The sequence below is a fragment of the Antedon mediterranea genome, chromosome 6 (genome assembly GCF_964355755.1).
Source record: "Antedon mediterranea chromosome 6, ecAntMedi1.1, whole genome shotgun sequence".
In the NCBI taxonomy this organism is placed as follows: domain Eukaryota; kingdom Metazoa; phylum Echinodermata; class Crinoidea; order Comatulida; family Antedonidae; genus Antedon; species Antedon mediterranea.
Genome location: NC_092675.1, coordinates 8,557,195 through 8,582,275, shown reverse-complemented (window position 1 = coordinate 8,582,275; position 25,081 = coordinate 8,557,195). Strand labels below are relative to the sequence as shown.

Here is a 25,081-nt window from a genome sequence, read left to right as displayed (position 1 = left end):
TTCTTTGTGGAAAGAAAACAAAGAAATGGAAGAGATCGCTCATGACCTAAAGGAAGTGAAGGTGCTGTACAGTAGAGGTTCAAGAGAATATCACACGATGGTGGTAGATATAAGAACTGGAATAAAAGGTGGCAAATTGGAATTAATCTACAATTATTATTATTAATAATAATGAGATGATCTGATACCGGTGTTTTTTTTTTGTGTCTGCCTTTTTTATTTAAACTTATTTATGCAATTGATTTTGTAACTACACTACGTTTCCGAAATAAAAGTAAAATAAATGAAATGAATTATTAATATTATATATATTATTGTTATTAATGATGTTGTTGTTGATGTTGCCGTTGCCGTTACCATCATTAGTATCATTATTATTATCATCATTATCATTCTTTTAATTTTCATTATGTTATTTTTTGTAGGCCACCCTACCAAGAACAGAGCGCCTAACAATACTTTTAAGTAATTAAAAATTTTGGATAAAAACCAAGATGGCGTTTAAATAAATGTACAGAATTCGTTCATCTAAAATCAACTGAATGCGCGTTCCAGATGATGTGCGTTCCAGAGGCGCGGAGCGATGACAGAAATGGCTCATCACAGCAGCTTTACTTTTAGATCGTTGAACAAATAGTCGGGTGGAATCATAGAGGAACGATGTCGACTGTACTTAAAAGTGACCATATCTCGGTTTAACTTAATTATAAAAGGTGTATAGAAACAACACAATAAACACATTTAAAACAAAAACCTGTACTAAATGCCAGTGTAGAACTTTTAATAACCGATCAGTGCCGTTCCTGTTCACACCCAATGAGCTAGTCCTCTAACGACGTTATATGCATAACGCATTTACTTTTTACTGTTTTTAATACACATCGATGGACGGATATCAATATCATTATCTAATTTTAATTTAATATCTGCGCTACATGATTATTTAAAACATTGAGGAACTTGGGTTTCCTGATTTAGCTATGAATCATCCACTCATTAATTGTACAGGTTGATATTGGTTTAAGAATCTAGCAATAGGAATTTATTTTATTTGAATAAACAAGGACCTCCGATCCAAAGTCTATTTTCGGATATATACGTATTTTTATAAGCTGCAAAAGGCTTAAATTTATTTCTTTGTTTAAAACAATAATAATAATTTTTACATTTAAATCACACAAATACTTTTCTTAATGTTTTTATTAAATGGACAATAAAAAGAACCTTGTTTTCATCTTCTAAATAATGGTTTAAAAAAACAAACAAATCCCACCCACTTAACAGTCAAAAATATTTATGCGTTCTGGTCTTAGGGTACGAGCTTCCCGTTCATTGTACTCTCGCCCATACAATTTATGATAAAATGGCACCTCCCACTAGTCTAGGGGAAACAAATAATTAGGGATCAGGCTCGTGTGCTCGCATTGATTCTTTGGATATAATGGATTCATTCATGTTATCCATATTTTTACCCTTAAATATTTCAAATAGGCCTACATCTATTTACATGTAAATTACTATTTAAAACCCAAGCGTGTAAAACAGAAAATGAAATAATACAAAATAAACCATGTCACCAGTAACGTCACTATATAAATTAACCATTTAATAGCTTCATGGTTTCTACTTGACTGAACATTTCCTATAAAATAAAAACCATTAGACGGTTGGTACCACATAACAGTAACAAAGGAATATTGCGATAGGCTCTATTATGTGGTCTAAATTAGATGTGTGGCTTAATGAGGGATGTCAATTCCATGAGTCTTGGATGAAGAGATGAATAGATGTACTTCGCTCGCGTACCACCTACAGTATGTCGTGCCCACAGATATTTTTCGAATACACAGTCATTTTAGAGTTTAAAAAATGGGCTGTTTTTTAAATGTACGTACCGCAGGAATATACAACATTATCGCTTACAGAAACGAATAAATAGACACGATGAATTATGCAGCCAACTAAAATTAGTCACAAAATGAGTTCAAATTTTTTATTTGGACTCCTTAAACAAACCCAATTTGTGTTTTGAATATAACACAGTAACGAAATATGTTTTCATATTTTATATGCCTATAAATAATATACCACTAAATACGGTAAAACATTTGCGATTTAATACTTTGTTAAAACTATCACTGTCATAGTCAATTGAAATAGTAAACATGTAACGATACACCACTACGACATTTATATTTTTTGTAATTGAGAAGCAACTGTCAGAAATACAGTTTATTTGTATATTACGTGTTTATATATCTAACAGTAGGGCCTATCCACACTCACAGTAATACAGCTTATTTGTATATGTGTTTATATATCTAGCAGTACCCACACTCACAGTAAGACATTTACGATTAAATGGCGACCAAAAATTACGTATTTACAGTATTGTCAAAAAGTATCGCAATACAATATCTAAAGGTGTTAAATCTATCAAAATAGTTTTTTTAAAGGGGCCTGTCTTCAACATTATGATGGTGCACTCGAGCTGTTCAATCGGTTTTTAAAAACAATTATCGTAGAAGGAGATAGCTAAATTCAAAGCATCCTCGTATTATTGTGTGCGGGTATTTTTCACGATTGACATCAATTAGGACAGTGTATACCACGATCGGAAAACACCCTATTTGTGGCAAAAAGTTGAACCTAAATTCGTTCTAATTGTCAATAACTAATTATCTAACTCCATTTAATTAGTAAACATGGTTACATTGGGTGGTTAAAATCAGTATCGAAAGTACGAACCAACTTTATTATACCATCGAGTAAACATTCTAGAAGTAACGCGCAAGTTACTAAATTTTGTCCTTACGTAAATTTATATATAGATTTAGTCTTGGTAGTATTGAGTTTAAGATAGTTTGTTAAATAATTCACATATTTTGGGTTTATCTGTTCTAAGTGTGTAATTAATTGTTCATAAGTGTGGATTTGGAGTAATTCTCCCAAGATTTATGATGGCCTATTTTGGATTGTTCAAGTTTATAAGTAGACCTATAATATAATTATAAATAATCAATACAAAATAATATTTTATTTGTTATATTTTTTATTATTATTATTCCGGTTTGAGATTTAATATATTTGTTGTATAGTTGAAGTTTACGTTTTCCACATATAAGGTGTGTGAAAAAAATACATTCCATTTGGTCGAACCTTTTATTCAGGCTATCAGAACGTCAATTTTAGTAAGGTGAGAACACGACTATTTTATTTTTGAAACACTTTTATAGCGCAAATTTCTAAGATATTAATTATTATAGGCCTCGTCAGCGGCCGCGCTTTACATCAGTTACTTGGTAATTGGTACTCGGTGCGTTAATTCATATACTGAATGCGAAGCTCATCAGAGATGGACTCCACCGACCTCTGGTACTCACCGATCATCCTCTCTGCCTTCCTAAGCACTCTACCAATTATTATTTTTGCCGTAACATTTTCTCCCCTCCCCTCGTTAATTTACCTATCAACTAAAAGGTGATGCTAAATTTTGTTGAAAGTGGACGAGATATCTAAATACATAATACTGAATACTGAAAAGCTTTATTTGTCCATTATCATAATAAAATAACAATCAAAATTCTTCTTTAAAGATTGGCAAATATTTGTACGATAACAAAAAACAGTTTAAAAAGCGATTACAATTTGGAAGTTAAAGAGTAAAATTCGATAAAATGCATAGCCTAAAACACTTAAAAAGTTGTTGAAGTTTTAAAAAGTTTACATATTCTTAATTAAAATACAGTATGTTATCGATGGTGATGCGAGTTAATAATATGAATGGAATTTTCACCAAAGGCAAGCCTTGTAATCTTACATTTCCAAATGAAAACGTTACCTTTTCTGCGATCTTTTAATTTATAATATAAATGAATTCCGACCGTGAGCAGTTAGTTTCAAATTCAACACGATGTTTCTCTGTATTATTAAAAGAGTATGTTATAAGTTTAAAATATATTTTAGGCATTTTTTGTTGATCTTTTATTTATTCAAATATAAATTTGACAGTTGGAATAACTGTACAACCATTGTTGCTATTTAATGGTTCCGATTTTCAGATGCATACAATTTTAAGAGTAGTCATTTCTAAATGGTGATATCAAGTGAAAGAATTTGCCAAAAAGCATATAAATACTTGTGAGCAAAAGGTAATTATTTTTATAACAATTAAATGGTTGGTTAGTAGGTTAGTGTCGAGACATATTCAGATATAAAGCCTGTACGGCCTTCACTTCTCTTGTCCCATTGTTGAAGTTAATAATATTGATTGTGTTGTCGTAAACACGTCGTGTTATCCCCTTTTAATCAACATAACTACAATATCGAAATAGTTTGGAATTTACTTCAAAGATAAGGTGAATGTATGAAACCTTGAACAAGCCTGAATATTTTAGTATTGACATACATCTTTTAAGTGAATTACTTTGCCTAAAGTATCACAGACAATCTGCTTTTGTTATTTCCCTTCTTTTCGAGCGGATAAACTTGTTCAAACAAAATTAATTTATTGAAATGGATTAAACAAGTAATAGGATTTTGTGAGTTAATTTGTGAATCCTCATTCTCCAACTTGGATTGATTTGTTAGTTATTACATAATAAAAGTATTAGAGTAATATTTGTTTAAAGATGTATTATAGAAAGTAAGTCATCGATTATGTTAATCAACATTAATAATAATCAGTGAAGTCATTTCAGTTTACATTATCCTTAAAGCAATTTAAAATGTTGATTTTAATTTCCTTTCATAACAATTCACTTTTGTACTAACGTCATGATCCTCTCTTTGGCGTTGAGGTATTAATATAAAGGTGTTTAATAAAGGTAAAACTAAATTCATTTCAGATATGTTCGATCGATCTATGCGATAAGACATGTCATCCACGAATTGTTTTAACCGAGCAATGGTTGTATGAAGTATCCACTGATTTCTAAATAATGATGCTAATATTTAGGCAATATTTTATTTTTGTAATAATTACCCACAGTATTACCCATACTAAAAAACTCACAATGAACATCATGTATGAACACAAGGGATTAATGCTCCGCCTTAAAATTGATCACCAACACACAGACCATGCGCACGAACGACAATACAATTATTCAATACGTTGATATCATTCAGCGAGATCAGTTGTGAAAAGAAGGTTATTTTTATACCTCGATATGTTCTTGGTGTAATAATATGCTAGTAATAAAAAGTGTAATATCCGCTTGGTCTAAAATCAGTACAAATCATCACGGTATACACTTTCAGGATATAATCAGGAAAATACTCTGGCATACTGTTACTTAGTTGGAGCTTACTGTTCTATGGATTTTAGAAAAAACTAACATTTCAGATAGTTGTAACAATCGCAACAAAGAATGAAATCAACTTTACTTTAGGCCTACATGATTTTCAGGTATATTATTATCTTATGATTATTTTTATTTCATTGTTCGTTCACTTACCACATTCTTACGTATTCATGTAATAACACTAACACTTCTATTCGCAGGGGTGCAACGTATATTTATTTTATGACAGTTGTGACGGTAATAGAGGAGCTTCATGAACATGAAAAGAGGTTAAAGTAGCTGCAGGTTGCTTTCGATTGGTTGCTCATGAGTTACTCAAACTTCTCGCAAAAGAAAAACAAAAACACATTCTATATTCCAAGATTCAACTCATTTTAGGTGTTACATAGCGATAGATGGTAGCGGTCCATCATCTCTCGTACAAATAGGTTTCGTAACAGCTTTTATCCAACTGGCATTCGGGCACTGAATTGTAGCTATTGTTGTTAGTTTTTAGTTGTTAGTATTTATCTGTTTTTTTTTATATAACTGTATCTCAGAGTAAACGTAACGTACTTCGTCCCCCGGATCTGCGCCATTTGGTCTTACTCTTATTGTTCTCAATGATATAGAAAAATCCTTTTTTCACGCAAATTGCTTGTATATTTTTAAAAATCGATTAAAATGTATTACTTTTTACAAACGTAATTAGCAGTATCCAATTTATCACATGATCATAAATCCCATAGCTAAATGTCAAATATGAGAATTCTATCAAAGAATTAAAAGTTTATAAATTATAATGTATAATAATCACTAATTCATGAAAAAATTCCATTTAGCAATATGTCTATAGAAAAGAAGAACAATCTTATATACACTAAATAACTTCTATAGAATTTGAATTTGAAATACATTTCTATAGAATTGTTTAATACAATATCTCTACAAAATGTTCTATAGAATTCTATGGAATTATGTAGTACATTTTTGTACGTATACATCAGAATAGAATAGCAAAGCTAGGCCTGTATTCTAGGCCTGTGTTGACATCGACGCTGAAATGAATACTATAAGCCTTAAATTCTTATTAAATTATGTAGACTCATGATATGGAAAATAAATATTATATTCCATCAATAGCTTGGAAGACAGGTTTTGCTCAGATGTGGAAATCGAACGAGATTGGGAGTTTATGAAAATAGCTTTGTTGATAGATGAACAACATTCAGCCGTTCACATTAATACTAAATAGACCTAGCAGTTTTCTTTCTTTTTTGTCTCGAAAGCTTTCTTAGAACATGCAGACTTGGCATAAATCTTGATTTATATTTGCTTACGATTTAGGAGTGTTCTTAATGTGATATTGGTAGTACAGAATGTATTTCAAATTTAATAAAACAAAAACACTTAAAACAGCTGTTCCTATTATAAATCTTCACTGCAACATTTCTTTCTTCCCACCTGAACTAATCTTACCCCCTGCATAGGACCGGAATCAGTTGAATGTCAAAGCATAATATTTACAAATATAATTTGTCATCTCCAGGGCCTCATATGCCATTTAAATAACTATAAACCTAGTAATTGCGTAATTTACATAGTTTGAGGAAGGTTGCGCATGAGAGTCGTTCTAAATACTATCAATTTAAATTTGTATTTTTTACGTTCTTGAACATTAAAATATTTATTCTATTTTATAGATTTTAAATATGGATATTTTAAGAATATATGCAAGTTTGTTGTTACTGGGATTTGGAACGTGCAAAAAGGTAAGATATTTGTAAAACAATTGTTGTTGCCTAGACACAACCCTCCATACACACTTATGGTGTTATCCTCTTCTACGTTGTAGAGCTGGAGTCGAACACCTATTCAGCAATAAATAGCCTACTGGGGGTTCATTACGATTTTTATAGATAGTGTAATGGCTTTGGCTTGCCTGATTTCTAAATCTAAGATAATAGAGATTCGAATCCACAGATTACGATAGTACCGTCTTGTTGGGACAGAAAACATCATCTTTTTTTGTAATTGATGTATTCGGTCCTCTACTGATATGACCAATATATCGGATATACTGACTGTGTATTCAATCTTTCAATGGTGATGCTCCAACAATTTCACATCCTTTTGTTGGAATAGGCCTATGCAGATCTGTAGTTATCCTCATCCAGTTGGTCAGCCTCCGTTCTTGCCTTATCAAACCCTCTCTTGATTATTTGTCTAAACATGTGTTGTATCATCCGGATTCCAGCTTCTCTATTTCATTCTCCTTTGGAAAACATGCTTGTGTACCATACAAGAGTCTGGAGTCTGCCTCTAAAATTGTCTTTCTCTTCTTTATATATTATACATTATAATCTTTTAAAACATGGAACTTTCCTACAGCATTTTAATGTTCTATGGTCAGTGAAACAGCCATCTTCTCTATTTGTGATTGTATGACCCAAATAACAATTTTTTTTACATTTTCAATATCCTCTTTATTTATGTTCACTAAGGAGATTTTCTCTGCTACCTGTAATTGTTGTTCATCGAACACCTGAGTAAAAGATAAACTTATGCAAACTACCGGTATACATCAGAAACGATTTACATTTTGTGTGACAATGTACCCGAAAAACTTAAAATTAATAAAGTCATTAAAAAATAACTTTTACGATTGATTCGATATTTGATGAGATATTCCACAATTTTAAGAAATCAATTAATAACATTAACTTTATATTTCAACACAAAAACTATTTTGAGGAAAAATGGTTAGCCATTATAAATTTTAAAGTAAGCTGATTTGTTATGTTAGACTTTTTGCTTCTGGGCTTTGCGTAAAATATTAAGAAATAAAAACAAAGTGTATAATTAAATATTTATTAACATCAACAATAACAACAATAACAATAATAATTATAATAATAATAATTAATCAATCCGGTAACATGACAGGTTTTAAATTACTCACTTGTTTTGTCATAAATGACTAATATTCTGAAAGATGTAAAGCACCTAATTAAGATGAGCTCTGAGAAAATAGTCTCTACATAGACTATTTTCTCAGAGCTCATCATAAATAAATGTTAGATCTAATATTAAATGTAGAAACAAAATATTATGTGAATTCGTGTGTTTCGTTTTTAAATGTTTTTAGTATACTCTATTTTTTTTAAATTTTGAACACATTACACGTTTATTTTATTCATAATGTATAGGCTTATTTAAAAAAAAATGTACTCATTCAATTTCTGTTTTGTGATATTTTTGGGGGAAATTAAATTGAATCTTCAATATGTACAGGACAACGTAATTCAAATGTTGGACCCCATTAGAAATGAATTTTTGTTTAGTGGAAATGTATTATTGTACTCACAAAAGAAATTATAATGAGACATTTGGGAAATCATTCATTATTTGTCTCCAAGTGTAATTCTGATTAGTTTTAATTTTTTATCTTATAATTAAGATTTTCGCTTGATTTTAGTGATTACTTTAGTACATTGACTAGTTTTTTATACACACCTGGATTAGGGATAATATTCATAATCTTTTAAAGACAAATCATTTATAAAGCTTGTATAACATATAATATTCTATAAGAATCAATAAAGGTAAAGAACGAGAAGGTCATAGATAATGACACACATTTTTTTTTAACTAAAAGGAAGTTTTTAAGTAGACCTACGTTTCAAACTTACGTTTTAAGTATGTGCTGCCCCAAACCCCAATACCATAAATTAAATCAGAATGAATGAAAGTATTGTAACGTGATTAATGTAGTCTCGGGAATTGAATGTCGTACTATAAACAAATACCGTTTCTTGCGTTTAACTGTTCCATTCAATATTAAGTTCTATAAATCATAAAATTTGTCCAGCATAATAGATAAGACATTTATTCCGATAAAGGAGAACTATGAGTTTCAAATTATTAATCAGCTGTTTATGATATTTTTGTTTCTGAGAATTAGTTTTTTAGTATTAATTGATAATTCGCTGGGATTGCACCAGTCTGAATTGACATTGAGTGTTTCTGAGTTTGTTTAATTTGTCTTGTGTTTCTTTAAACCAGTGACGGATTTGTTTGACGAAAGAGAGATGAAAAAAATACTTTTTAAATTCAGCTAGCCATGATAACGTCACAACATCCGATAGACATACAATTCAAAATTATTATAATAATCGGTACACAAAATCCGCTGAGAAAAAATAATAATAAAGAATAGGTGTTTTATTTTTAATTTAAGATTCCTAACGAATTTTAAAGCAAATCAACTTTGTTCTTTGGCATTATTCATGTTTCTAAGTTCTCGGTAATATTTTTACCGAATTGAAAATCAATAAAAATATCATATCGTATTTATTTCATTCATATCTACTTTATATTTTACATCTAGCACTTCAATAACAAGCCATATTTGGACACGCACAGTGTATGGTCAGAATGGAGTTATTTTTCTACATGTTCTCGTAGTTGTGGCGGAGGTGCTTCATTTAGAACAAGACACTGCGCAAGCAGGTAATGTACTCAATTAGATGATTTAGTGATTAGATCAAATTAATCTATGACTATGGTCAACATAAAATATGATTACACTCGTGTCTTAAATGAATACTACCGAGTAATCAATGTCACTAATTGAATAGTGTATCACAGTTCTATATAACACTCGTGTCTTAAATGAATACTACCGAGTAATCAATGTCACTAATGGAATAGTGTATCGCAGTTCTATATAACACTCGTGTCTTAAATGAATACTACCGAGTAATCAATGTCACTAATGGAATAGTGTATCACAGTTCTATATAACACTCGTGTCTTAAATGAATACTACCGAGTAATCAATGTCACTAATGGAATAGTGTATCGCAGTTCTATATAACACTCGTGTCTTAAATGAATACTACCGAGTAATCAATGTCACTAATGAAATAGTGTGTCACAGTTTTATATAACACTCGTGTCTTAAATGAATACTACCGAGTAATCAATGTCACTAATGGAATAGTGTATCGCAGTTCTATATAACACTCGTGTCTTAAATGAATACTACCGAGTAATCAATTTCACTAATGGAATAGTGTGTCACAGTTCTATATAACACTCGTGTCTTAAATGAATACTACCGAGTAATCAATGTCACTAATGGAATAGTGTATCGCAGTTCTATATAACACTCGTGTCTTAAATGAATACTACCGAGTAATCAATGTCACTAATGGAATAGTGTGTCGCAGTTCTATATAACACTCGTGTCTTAAATGAATACTACCGAGTAATCAATGTCACTAATGGAATAGTGTATCGCAGTTCTATATAACACTCGTGTCTTAAATGAATACTACCGAGTAATCAATGTCACTAATGGAATAGTGTATCGCAGTTCTATATAACACTCGTGTCTTAAATGAGTACTACCGAGTAATCAATGTCACTAATGGAATAGTGTATCGCAGTTCTATATAACACTCGTGTCTTAAATGAATACTACCGAGTAATCAATGTCACTAATGGAATAGTGTATCGCAGTTCTATATAACACTCGTGTTTTAAATGAATATACTACCGAGTAATCAATGTCACTAATGGAATAGTGTATCGCAGTTCTATATAACACTCGTGTCTTAAATGAATACTACCGAGTAATCAATGTCACTAATGGAATAGTGTATCACAGTTCTATATAACACTCGTGTCTTAAATGAATACTACCGAGTAATCAATGTCACTAATGGAATAGTGTATCGCAGTTCTATATAACACTCGTGTCTTAAATGAATACTACCGAGTAATCAATGTCACTAATGGAATAGTGTATCGCAGTTCTATATAACACTCGTGTCTTAAATGAATACTACCGAGTAATCAATGTCACTAATGGAATAGTGTATCACAGTTCTATATAACACTCGTGTCTTAAATGAATACTACCGAGTAATCAATGTCACTAATGGAATAGTGTATCGCAGTTCTATATAACACTCGTGTCTTAAATGAATACTACCGAGTAATCAATGTCACTAATGGAATAGTGTATCGCAGTTCTATATAACACTCGTGTTTTAAATGAATATACTACCGAGTAATCAATGTCACTAATGGAATAGTGTATCGCAGTTCTATATAACACTCGTGTCTTAAATGAATACTACCGAGTAATCAATGTCACTAATGGAATAGTGTATCACAGTTCTATATAACACTCGTGTCTTAAATGAATACTACCGAGTAATCAATGTCACTAATGGAATAGTGTATCGCAGTTCTATATAACACTCGTGTCTTAAATGAATACTACCGAGTAATCAATGTCACTAATGGAATAGTGTATCGCAGTTCTATATAACACTCGTGTCTTAAATGAATACTACCGAGTAATCAATGTCACTAATGGAATAGTGTATCACAGTTCTATATAACACTCGTGTCTTAAATGAATACTACCGAGTAATCAATGTCACTAATGGAATAGTGTATCGCAGTTCTATATAACACTCGTGTCTTAAATGAATACTACCGAGTAATCAATGTCACTAATGGAATAGTGTATCACAGTTCTATATAACACTCGTGTCTTAAATGAATACTACCGAGTAATCAATGTCACTAATGGAATAGTGTATCGCAGTTCTATATAACACTCGTGTTTTAAATGAATATACTACCGAGTAATCAATGTCACTAATGGAATAGTGTATCGCAGTTCTATATAACACTCGTGTCTTAAATGAATACTACCGAGTAATCAATGTCACTAATGGAATAGTGTATCACAGTTCTATATAACACTCGTGTCTTAAATGAATACTACCGAGTAATCAATGTCACTAATGGAATAGTGTATCGCAGTTCTATATAACACTCGTGTCTTAAATGAATACTACCGAGTAATCAATGTCACTAATGGAATAGTGTATCACAGTTCTATATAACACTCGTGTCTTAAATGAATACTACCGAGTAATCAATGTCACTAATGGAATAGTGTATCACAGTTCTATATAACACTCGTGTCTTAAATGAATACTACCGAGTAATCAATGTCACTAATGGAATAGTGTATCGCAGTTCTATATAACAGTCGTGTCTTAAATGAATACTACCGAGTAATCAATGTCACTAATGGAATAGTGTATCACAGTTCTATATAACACTCGTGTCTTAAATGAATATACTACCGAGTAATCAATGTCACTAATGGAATAGTGTATCGCAGTTCTATATAAAACTCGTGTCTTAAATGAATATACTACCGAGTAATCAATGTCACTAATTGAATAGTGTGTCACAGTTTTATATAACACTCGTGTTTTAAATGAATATACTACCGAGTAATCAATGTCACTAATGGAATAGTGTATCGCAGTTCTATATAACACTCGTGTCTTAAATGAATATACTACCGAGTAATCAATGTCACTAATGGAATAGTGTATCGCAGTTCTATATAACACTCGTGTCTTAAATGAATACTACCGAGTAATCAATGTCACTAATGGAATAGTGTATCGCAGTTCTATATAACACTCGTGTCTTAAATGAATACTACCGAGTAATCAATGTCACTAATTGAATAGTGTGTCACAGTTTTATATAACACTCGTGTTTTAAATGAATATACTACCGAGTAATCAATGTCACTAATGGAATAGTGTATCGCAGTTCTATATAACACTCGTGTTTTAAATGAATACTACCGAGTAATCAATGTCACTAATGGAATAGTGTATCACAGTTCTATATAAAACTCGTGTCTTAAATGAATACTACCGAGTAATCAATGTCACTAATTGAATAGTGTATCACAGTTCTATATAACACTCGTGTCTTAAATGAATACTACCGAGTAATCAATGTCACTAGTGGAATACTGTGTCGCAGTTTTATATGTGACTGAAAATCATCGATTTTATTGATAAAAGTAGAGTAGAAAAGAGGCAATTTTGCATCATGCATTTCTTCTGTGCTACACAAACTTAACAGAAACAAATCATGACAACCAAGTGTTTTTAGTCGCGTGGAAGTGACTCTATAGTTCACTATGTCGGTCGGTCGGTCGGTCTGTCGGTCTGTCTGTCTGTCGGTCCGGTATCACTATGCGTTTTATCGCTTTCTGATCTTATTTTGATATCAGTTTAATCTAGCTAAGTCAATTTTTCACAGTATATTCCTTATGGCCAGGATTCGATCTGGTTATGTTTTCACGGTGCGCAATAAAAAATTACGCGGTCTATGCACGATTTAACGAAATCACGTTTGTAATCATATCTTCACAACCATGAATCACAATTAAATAAAATTTGGTACTCATAAATTTCAGGGCATAAATCATCATATTGCAATACAATTACGTGCGTAGCGCATGTAACGCATGCGTACGCGCGCTTACAATTTTCAAAATTTATTTTCGATGAAATAAGAGTACGTTTCAGGCAATTTTAAGCGTTTACAAAATTGCCATGAGTGCGCAGATTTTTGCGCGCGCACTGCACGTTAAATGTTATTGCGCACTCTTTTTGCCCGATTTCTGTTTTCTTGACTTACTTTTCAACTCGAAATTACGTTATACGAGCACGTCAAAAGTGACAGGATACGCACGTGTAAATTAAAAAAATATAACTGTTTTTAAACATTTCAACATTTTTAAACATGTTCAGTAATTTCGGTCAGTTCGTAGGTTGGTCGGTCGGTCGGTAAACACTAAGCACGCGACTGCAGCCATCTATATGTCCTTGTTTTTAATAATATAATTTTCACATTCTTCCTAAAAAACAATTTCAAACAACTATTAGCATTTTATTTTATCAAATAGAAATGAAACTATTTAAAAGTAAAGATTGTTTAACAATTTAATTAGTTCTTTGAACCAATAGTGATGTACTATTTACATTTCTGGTAATTATATGAAATAAGTCCTTTAAAATGAGCTTGTTCTGCTATTGTCTATTTTATAACAAAATTATCAATATTTTTCCATGATATGTTACGTATACAATCAAAAGAACATAATGTTAGGCCTAATATTCTGAACATTTTACAATTAAAATCAACTCCAGAATCAGAGATTATAGAGTATTAAAGCAAAACTATTCATCATTTTAAATTATGCAAATTAGAGTCAATTTACTTGGCGTCTATCAAAAATGAAATTAGTGGGCAACCTGTATACGAAATGTGTTGCTTTTGGAAAAAGAAAACTGAACCAAAATATTCCTGACTCCATAAGGAATGAATAAAATACTGATTCTTTTCTTAAAAATTGTAGGATTCCTACATTGAACAGTGGTATCCAGCTATGTGATGGAGAAAGTAAAGAGTTCAAAGCGTGTAACACACAGGTAGGTTGAAGAAGCACATTATTCATTTTGCCGCTTGCATGACTGACGGTCCACCATTATCAATAACTTTGAACAAGGTACACTGAGACGGATGGCTTATAGAATAATACATTCTTTTTGTGTTTTATTATCAACCATAACATAAAAATACTGCAGCACAAAACAAGTTTGTCTATTATATCCATTGAATGCATTTTGTAAGGCCAGCAAAATATTTCAAATTCATTTTATTTATCTTCCTGTTAAAATGGAAATAATAATAATAATACAGAGCGTTTGTTATAATTACAGCCATGTCCCCCAAGTGGCCCAGACTTTCGTGATATGCAATGTTCTGTGTATAATAACAAGAAAATGTTTGGTCACCTTGTTCGTGAATGGGAACCGATCACAAGCCGTAGGTTGATTGCGTTTTATCACATTCGTTTTTATTGTCATAGACTTAGCCAACATCAAGATGATTGATTTTCAAATGTAGGCCTCTAGTAAGCATGTAGTATACCATTATCCGTTTTGCTCTTTCCTTTGTATTTTATTGGAAGTTACTACTACTTATATCGACAGTGTTATGTCAAGCCAGTTAATACTTAATTACAGTGGAACGTAACAGATAAAAACAAAACTGACCAACTTCAACTGATGACCTCTATCAATGCATAATGCAGAAGACAGTTTAGTTTACAACACATAATACAGTGAAATAAATTTGAAAATATTTCAACATTCATATATTTATTAATTTTAATATTAGTTCTCATTTAATTTAAATAAACTCACAGAGCGACATCTTCGAATATATGTGTATATATATACTGATGAATTTTTCTGGCTGTTTTACTTTATCGTTTTGATTAATAATTATATATATAATTATAGTTTATCTGTGTAGGTTTATATACAATTAAATATAATTATCTATCAGAGCCAAATACATGCGAGCTAACCTGTCTGGCAAAAGGAACTCATTTCTTTTATACTTTTGGAAAAGTGCTTGACGGAACAAGATGCAACAAAGAGAGTATGGACATGTGTATTTATGGTCAATGTATTGTAAGTCAATTCTTACTGTTGTATTGATTTTTTAATTGTTTAAAATTGTTATATTGTGTGTTTTTTGTATGACTCTGAGTAATACATAAAATCAATCAATTAATTGATCTCATGGAATGATATGTACCATCGCATTCACAAAACTAACTATTTGTATACTAGCCTGTTGGTTGCGATGGTGAACTTAACTCCGACGCTAAAAAGGATGTATGTATGAAGTGTGGTGGCAAGAACGACACATGTTCACAATATAAACTGGTTTACGTCGAACCACCACCAACAGAAGGTAAGATATTTTTTAAACAATATCACATCCAAGTCAATCCATTTATTGTACCCGACCGGTAGTAGCACAATTAATATTCACTTCGATAAAGTAGCAAGAAAAAAGATAATAATAATTATTAATGATCAGATAAATGTAAATGTGGAGGAACTCGCAGCACATGTGTAGTAGACGTAGACTTGCCCCACATCTGTATTTATTGTCCTTTTTTATGTTAGTCCACCAGTCAGCGTTTTGATTTTGAATGTCTACAAAGATTAGCTCATGGCCGAAACACCAAATGTGCCAAACTATTTATCTTTTTACGAATTTCGGTCTAGAACCCAGACTAGTGTAGATGACACATAAAACACAATTCTTCTCTCCGAAGGGTCCCTTCGTGTCGTACAGCTTCGTGGACGAGCCGAAGATAAAATTCAAAATAACAAAGACGATTATATACATACATTTTCCCTACAAAAAAACAAAATTAAATTAACACCGCAACCATAGCATAACCATAATAATGTTAACGATTGTTTGGAGCTTACCTCGCGGCAAATATTGTCCCATTGATTTTAAATTTATATTATATATTATTATATAAAATGTTATTCATTATAGGTTACATAGGTTACCGAAACTGTACAGTCATTCCAGCTGGGGCAACCCACATCGAGATTACAGAAAACACTCAAAATTTCTTAGGTAAGTTGGCATGCATAATGTGAATAACCGGAGCAAAGAAATGTACAGATGTTCACAATTTCTATCTATGAAATGGATATTTGTAATAAATGTATGATTCCACCGAACTTTCGAGTTACAATCACGATTTTGAGGGATTTGATAAACAGGCAAACTGCCTTAAATGTTTTGACATGTTTCGAGAAACTATTCTCATCATCAGAACAGAAAACAAAGCCTAGAGTACTTATATTAGAATAGAACAAGTTTCTGTAATCCACAAAATATATTCTGTATTTATTTTACAGCAATGGTCGAGGGTTCCCAGTATGTCCTTAATGGTGACTGGAGTTTGCATTGGTCTGGAAATATCAATGTTGGGGGTACAGTGTTTGAGTACGTTCGTAAAACAAATGGAAATGAGAGGTTATATGCCAAAGGGCCGGTAAAGCGCTTACTAACTTTACAGGTACATTTTACTTTACCTTTGTTTATAATAATAATGATAATATCATTATATATATTATAGGTCAGATGTTTGCACTACTTTATAATATTGACTTTATAATAAATACATTGGGAATACTCCAGATCACGTATTGCACCCGATTCCCAGCGTATTGCGTATTTTTTCGCGAGTATTCTTAATGTACTTAGAATAAAGTACACATTACGTCAGAGTAGGGCAAACATCTGACCTATTACTCAACACCCTGACCTAAAGCTGCTTCACCGTAGTTACAAACAATTACATTGTTATGTTTCATTTTCATTATTATAAACAATAATAAAAACATAAGTATAATAACATTCAGTGCATAATATAGGCCGGTATTCTTGAATTAAAGACATTCCGTTGACGCAACAGTGAAATATGTTTATTTATATAAATTTATTATTTCGTAGGTAATTTTAACAGATAGCAACGGTGGCCCAAATACTTCTATATCGTATTGGCTTCCGAAGAAAGACGATCGTTTTTCTAATGAAGTACCTAAGCATAAGATAACCAAAACTCTTACGAAAGTTAAACACGAAAGTCCGACCAAGAACTCTGAAACTAAACATGGACCTTTCAGTGACAAAAATTATTTTACAAACGGTAAGTAAAAGAAGAAAAAAAAATACTGTATTTGAATTCTTCACTACACACATCAAGGAGTTGGATAGCCGAGTGGTTAGGACACTTGACTGTCGTACAGATAGACCCGGGTTCAATGCCCGACAACTCCCAGTTCACTCAGCTGTAAAATGAGTACCTGGTTGAAAATACTAGGGAGAAAAAAGGCGGCGTGGAAAGGAACTGGCCACCCTACCACATAATGCCGAGGCTTAGTACAATGAGCTGTTAGAGAACACGGGACTCACCTCACCTCCTCCTCACTACACACATCGGAAGCAAATACTTTCGAGAATAAATAGGAAAATAATAGGAATAATCCAGTTGGAAGAACACCAACATAAATGATTTCTATCTGTCGATAACAATTGATTTACTTTAAAGAGCACTCGTAGAAACAATATAATATCAAGCCTAACAATTATCCCACTTTCACTTTTTTTAAGCGACGATGATTAAAATCAACGCTATATAATTCACCAAATTGTTGGCTGTAAGTCTTGGAATGACCATGGAGGAAATATATACTGTATGTATATACTGTATGTATTTCCTCCATAGAATTACAAGGCATGATACAAATACTACAGGATGAGATCATGGAGGAAATATTTCCTCCATGATGAGATGGAGGATGTAAAAATTACAGCACCCCAAATTACAAGACCTTTTCAGTCACTGTAAAGAATCTGACAATTGAATTTGGACAATTGGATTTTCACTATTTTTTAACTTGTCAAATTAAATAAAAGCACATATTGCTTAGCTGTTATTCAAATTGAAATGTTGCTAAACAAATTTTGTTCATCTGACGAAATATTTTGAATAAAAAAGAAAGTCGTGTACAATAGAAAGAAACTAGAAACTATAATGTTAATAGTTTGAAAGAAATCGTTTACTTTATATTCTTAATTTTTAGCTATCGGTCTATAAGTTACATTCATTTTAAAATAATTTCTGACATTATTACATACGTTCATGATTAGGCCTAACCATGCCATTTTGTTTTTTGTCTTAACAGATAAACCAATTACTACACACACCTACAAGGCGAAATTTGACAGCGGTTAGTATTTATACTAGAATAAACGTAAATACGAATAAGAATAATTAAATAATTCATTTATAAATAATAACAATGATTGTAATAGTAAAAGAGTATGAATATCAGGAAGGAATTGTGAAGACGATGATGATACTAAAGAGTATGTGTTTCTTTCGTTAGATCGTTGCCCTGCTTGCGAAAAAATTCGAGGTGGTCGGGTAAAACACTTTTGCAGCAGTGATTTTGGTAAGATTATGGCTTTATTTGTTTCTTCATTAAAAGATTGTGTTTATATTTTTGAATATTTCGTTTTTGTCACTCTATACTTTGGTGACACATTTTACAGTTGAACAGTTCAGTTACACACTAATTACAGAGGTGTCAATAATAAATATATCGATATCGATATATACGTAGAATATGGTGCGTACCATTAAAAACTAAACTATTATGTTATTATTATTATTATTACTACTTTGTTTACCCAGGGTAAGCCCAAACAGTTAAAAACTGATTTCCATTGGGGCCCTGCATTGACTTAAAAACCATTTACATAATAGCATTTTGCTGAATATATTTCCTATGAAGTTCTGATTTAAATAACCCTATGGATGTGATGGTTCTTAACTCCTCTTCGACGCTATTCCACAGGGTTGCACCAACAACACTAAAACTTGTGGAGAAACATTCTTTTCTCGCAAAAGCAATCTTTAACTTCAACAATGTGGACTGCTTCGTTACACGTGACTGGGATAAGGGTGTAAATATATCATTCATATATTCGGGAGTGATTTTATTTATGCATTTAAATACAAGGACAGTCCTTTTAAATGAAACTCTGTCCGAAAATGAAAGCCAGTCTAGGTCTGAGAACATGTCTACAGAAGGAGTCAGATATGGACATTTTAAAATAAGCCTTGCAGCTCGTTTTAGACACTTATTAAGTGTTTTATTATGAGAAGCATACCTGCCACCCCATACTGTACAACAATAGTATAATGACGGCCTTACTAGACTAGTGAATAGTGTGTTCATGCAGCCTTGTGGAATACAGTCGCGAATCCGATTTAGCATGCCTAGTTTAGAAGAAACTGTTTTGTTCACGTACTCGACATGTGGTGACCAACTTAACGTTTCGTCAATTATGGCACCTAAGCATTTAAAGGATTTTACCCTTTCAACTGAATTGTTTGCAATTTTTAGATTAAGGTTGTTAGTAGACGTTTTCTTTTTCGATCCGAAGAGCATTGATTTAGTTTTGTTTGCATTTATAGTGAGTTTGTTTCTGTTTGCCCAATTGTGTACTATATCTAATACTATATGTAAATTTTTTTCAATTTCGTCTATGGTTGGTAAACTACATGTCAATGTTGAATCGTCAGCGTACATGAACAACTTACAGTTTTTAGGAATACAATTTTGTAGATCACTTGTGTAAATGATAAAAAGCAGTGGCCCCAAAATCGAACCCTGTGGCACACCAATGTTTAGTGTTCGCGACTTCGATTTTGTGCCACCAATGTTTACATATTGACTGCGATAACTTAAATATGATTTAAACCACTCCAATACGGATGGTGACATGCACATACATTTGAGTTTTTCTAACAGAATTTCATGATTAACTGAGTCAAATGCCTTGCTCAGGTCTATGAAAACAGTACCAGTCATTTTACCCTGTTCCATGACATGTAAACACTCGTTGGTTAAGTCATGTAGTGTTGTTTCAGTTGAATGAAACGGTCTAAACCCTGATTGACAAGATGGGATCAGCTTGTTCACATCAAGGTACGAATAGACGGCCGAATGTACCCACCTTTCTAAAATTTTTGAAACAATTCATTTATTTATTTTTTAATTTATTTTTCGTTTGTGATGTAGTATATAGAGTTAATTCGATATTTTTGTAGCAGCCCGCCACGTTACACCAAGGAAGATGGTAGTTCCTTTATGACACGTGACATAAGGGCTGGTTTGGAATAAGCAGAAGTTAGTAGTGTCAGGAAATTGGTAGAATGGAAATTGGCCTATAATTATTAGTGTTACTTTTGTCTCCTCCTTTGTGAATAGGTGTAACAAAAGCCTTTTTCCACTCTGTAGTGTAATGTCCGCATCGTATTGATAGGTTTAGGACATGGGTTAATGACTTTGTCACGTGTGGGTAAGCTAGTTTTAGCATTTTTACACTGACGTCGTCAGGACCTGTTGCGTTACCAGCAGACATTACTAATATTTGACTTTGAACAAATTCTTCTGTGATGTCTGGCAATGTACATTGTTCGAGTGAATTTGACTCAGAGACGTTTTGGTTTGATTCAAATGTATTACTGGCTGTAGCATTCGCCATACGTTCACCGATTGTGGAGAAATGTTCATTCAATATATCAGCAATGTCGTCAGGATTGTTGATAGTAATTCCAGTATTGGAAAGTTAACCAAACTTACAGCAATGAAATCAAATCATGGTATGTACGTGATGCGGCCACAAAATATTTTAAACAAGACAAGCATTAGAACATACTAAGAAGTCTCAAATTACGGTTATTGACGTTACATTGCATTGTAGAGGGTACAGTTAATGGTAGTTGAGGGTTAATGTTGAGTAGTGTAGAATATCGTTTTAAAGAACTGCTAAAATGGGAAACGAAGAATTTCTTACAGGTGATATGGTGATGATCTAGCCTCCTAAAAATATTAAGAAATAACAATAATTTTCTTTTCTACTTTAGTAATTCACGCCGAAGTTGTAGACAAACATATTGTGAACGGTCAGATTCGATTCGACGTGGCCTTACTACATACTTACAAGACCAGCTCTCCACTAAAAGAACGTGTATTTCTATGGATACAGAGCACCTGCAACTGTCCTATAATTCGAACTAACAAAGACTACTTGATTATGGGCGTTAACACATACGATGCTGCAAGTGGCGAAAGTCGTCTAGTAATCCTTAAAAACAGTCTGGTTCGGAGTTGGAAAACTAAAGACCACGAAAAATGGGTCAAAACACAAGATAAGCAGGAAACACTTTGTAAACGGTTTTTGTAATCATGAGATTAATTATCAGTTTGATAATTCTAATAAATAAACTATTGTGGTAAACTAAATATTATGGGTACCGTTAGTAGGTATTAAGGATACATAAAGTTCGCGGTGACAATTTTAACTCAGGTGAAGTGGGTTAACTTAATGTTATACCTACATTGGCTATGAACGGAATGACAACAGCTTTATCTAGATATTACATTATGTATCGTTAAAATGTATTATTATTTATATATAACTAAATATTGGGTAAATAACACTGGACATTACAACATAGAATTATGCTTTATTTTTATGAATATTTAAATGTATATATAAAAGAAGTGATTTTCCATGATGATAAAAATCGTAATTATGATAAAACTGGATATGATTATGTTAGATTGTATAATTAGGTATTGACTTACAACCAAGAATGAATATTTCAAAATCACCCGTAAATAATAATATAACGAGATTATTTGAAATTAATTTAAAAATCCCAACAAGAATAAAAAGATTATATAGGCCTAGGTCTAATTCCCATAAATTTCAGATGTATCTTGAGAACCACCGAGTTCAAACGACAATTCCAATGTGGATGCAAGAGTCATTTCAAACATTCACCTTTTGTGTAAGTAAAAGAATTGACAAGATAATGATTATAATATTTTCCCTATAACTATCGATTAAATTTATAAGTAATATTTTTATAATTATAAATGTATTTACTCAACGCAGTCTTTAATACTAATTAATTGTATCAACACTTGAATTATATTTTGTGTGAATAAAAGGTAGATTTTTTTTTATTGAAAAGTAGTATTTTTTGACCAGGACTACACTCTAGGACAACTACCCTCCAAAACAATTACCCTCTAGCAACCACACTCTAGGACAACTACCCACCATGACAACTACCCACCATAACAACTACCCTATATGACAACTACAATCTAGGAAATCTACACTCTAGGACAACTACCCACTAGGACAACTACCTTCTAGGACTACACTCTAGGAAAACTACCCTGCAAGACAACTACCCTCTAGGAGAACTACCCTCCAAGAAAATTACCCTCTAGGACAACCACACTCTAGGACAACTACCCACCATGACAACAACCCTATAGGACAACTACAATCTAGGAAAACTACATTCTAGAACAACTACCCACTAGGACAACTACCCTTCAAGACAACTACCCTCTAGGAGAACTACCCTCCAAGAAAATTATCCTCTAGGACACGTATCCGGATATTCACCCCCTGGACATTCATCCCCCGGAAAACTACCCCCCGGAAAACCACCACCTGGACAACTACCCCCTTAGGACAACTACCCCTTTAGGACAACTACCCCCCGGACAAATACCCCCCGGACAACAACCCCTTAGGACAACAACCCCCTTGGACAACTACCCACTGGACAACTACCCCCCGGACAATTACCCCCTAGGAACAATTACCCCCCTGACAATTATTCCCCGGACAATTACCGCCCCGCCCCCCCCCCCGGGTAATTACCCCGCGGAAAACTACCTCTGACACAATAATCCCCGTAGGACAACTACCTCCTGAACCTGGACAATACTCCGAGGGCAAATAATCTTTTAGGACAACTACCTAACCCCTGGATAACTACCCCCCCCCCCGGACCCCGCGGACAACTACTTCTGACACAATACTCCCCGGACGGACAACTACCACCCAGACCATTCAACAACCTGACTCTGCAACAGTGTATAATAGGAATTAATAACTATATTTTAATTCGTTACTTTGACGAATTACTATTCATTATTGTAAACAAAAGTAAAAGATTGAACATAAATATAGTCCTAAGGGAGGGGGTAGTTGTCCGGGGGGTAGTTGACCGGGGATAAGTTGACCGGGGGGTAGTTGACCGGGGGTAGTTACCCGGGGGTAGTTATCCTAAGGGGTTAGTTGTCCTAAGGGGGTAGTTGTCCGGGGGTAGTTGTCCGGGGGGTTGTTATCCTAAGGGGGTAGTTGTCCTAAGGGGGTAGTTGTCCGGGGAGTAGTTGTCCTAAGGGGGTAGTTGTCCGGGTGGTAAACATCCGGGGGTAACTGTCTAGGGGGGTAGGTGTCCTAGAACCTCTAGGACAACCACACTCTAGGACAACTACCCACCATGACAACTCCCTATAGGACAACTACAATCTTGGAAAACTACACTCTAGAACAACTACCCACTAGGACAACTACCTTCTAGGACTACACTCTAGGACAACTACACTCTAGGACAACTACCATCTAGGACAACTACACTCTAGGACAACTATCCACTAGGACAAATACCCTCTAGGATAATTACACTCTAGGACAACTACACTCTAGGACAACTACAACACCTTCTGGACAACCACACCTCCAGAATAACTAATCTCATGACACCAACACCTATAGGCTTTTCATATAATTTAATTTATTTTGCCTTTTGTCGAATAATGAATTACATTACACTTTTATTATGATCTTGTAAAACACACTGAATTTCAAAACAAAGGAGGGAGACGGATCTTAAATGAAAGCTTTCGAATCTTTTAATATGCGTATTCGTCAGTTAGGCTATATGACATTAACTGAGAATCGATAACGCTCCAAATTATCTTAAAACGTATTCCAATTTTGAAAAATAAAATGGTGGGCTTTATGTTATTCTTGCGTGACATGAAGATGTTATATAACACAATTATATAAAGACAAGATATCAGCCCCTTACTATTGATAAAATTGGCCCGATTTTTCTCTCTCTTTTTTTTCCCCAAAAAAAATGCTTTACCGTAAGAGTTTATGTCATGCTGTTATATTACATTACACGTTTACTGCAAGTCCAGTAATATGGAATATTGGTTTGGCTGTTAACTTCATAGAGGAACTTTAATTGATTGTTTTAAAATTTTCTCCCGATCTCTGAGAAAATAGAACAATAAACGTTTTTAGCACCTAAAGAATTATGTGTTTATGTCTAACTTGAACATTTCTACTTATTCTATTTTATTCCAAATTGTATACAAAGAACCTCCTAATTTTACTTTAGATTTAAAGAAGTTTTCCAACATATAGCCAGATGATATTTTCAAAGTTATAATGTGCAATATTTAATTTCATATAACCAATTGATTACATTAGACGATTTGAAAATCACTCTCTCTCTCTCTTTCCCTCCCCGTTCGACAGATTCATATTATTTCTTGTTCTCTTTTTAAGAAAATCATTTTTGAGTTGCGTCATACATACATTGTTTT

The 25,081-nt window shown here is 32.9% G+C and overlaps 1 protein-coding gene across 1 annotated transcript; it reads left to right on the top strand.

Moving 5' to 3' along the window:
• Positions 1-5,139: 5,139 nt before the first annotated feature.
• Positions 5,140-22,640, top strand: LOC140052094 (ADAMTS-like protein 5). The gene is made up of 13 exons (XM_072097498.1): positions 5,140-5,410; positions 6,989-7,057; positions 9,676-9,797; positions 14,548-14,620; positions 14,912-15,017; positions 15,543-15,670; positions 15,833-15,956; positions 16,560-16,643; positions 16,931-17,091; positions 17,529-17,724; positions 18,764-18,808; positions 18,968-19,033; positions 21,517-22,640. Exons 2-13 carry the CDS (start codon positions 6,998-7,000, stop codon positions 21,834-21,836), a joined length of 1,485 nt encoding a protein of 494 aa, XP_071953599.1. The 5' UTR covers positions 5,140-5,410; positions 6,989-6,997; the 3' UTR covers positions 21,837-22,640.
• The last annotated feature ends 2,441 nt before the right edge of the window (positions 22,641-25,081 follow it).

What these genes read in the sequence shown, in the direction of transcription:
- LOC140052094 (XM_072097498.1), top strand. Translation starts at nt 6,998, where the DNA reads ATGGATATTTTAAGAATATATGCAAGTTTGTTGTTACTGGGATTTGGA. An exon ending in TCAAAGCGTGTAACACACAG is followed by an intron (nt 14,621 to 14,911) that starts GTAGGTTGAAGA and finishes TTATAATTACAG; the next exon opens with CCATGTCCCCCAAGTGGCCC. An exon ending in CAAAAATTATTTTACAAACG is followed by an intron (nt 17,725 to 18,763) that starts GTAAGTAAAAGA and finishes TTGTCTTAACAG; the next exon opens with ATAAACCAATTACTACACAC.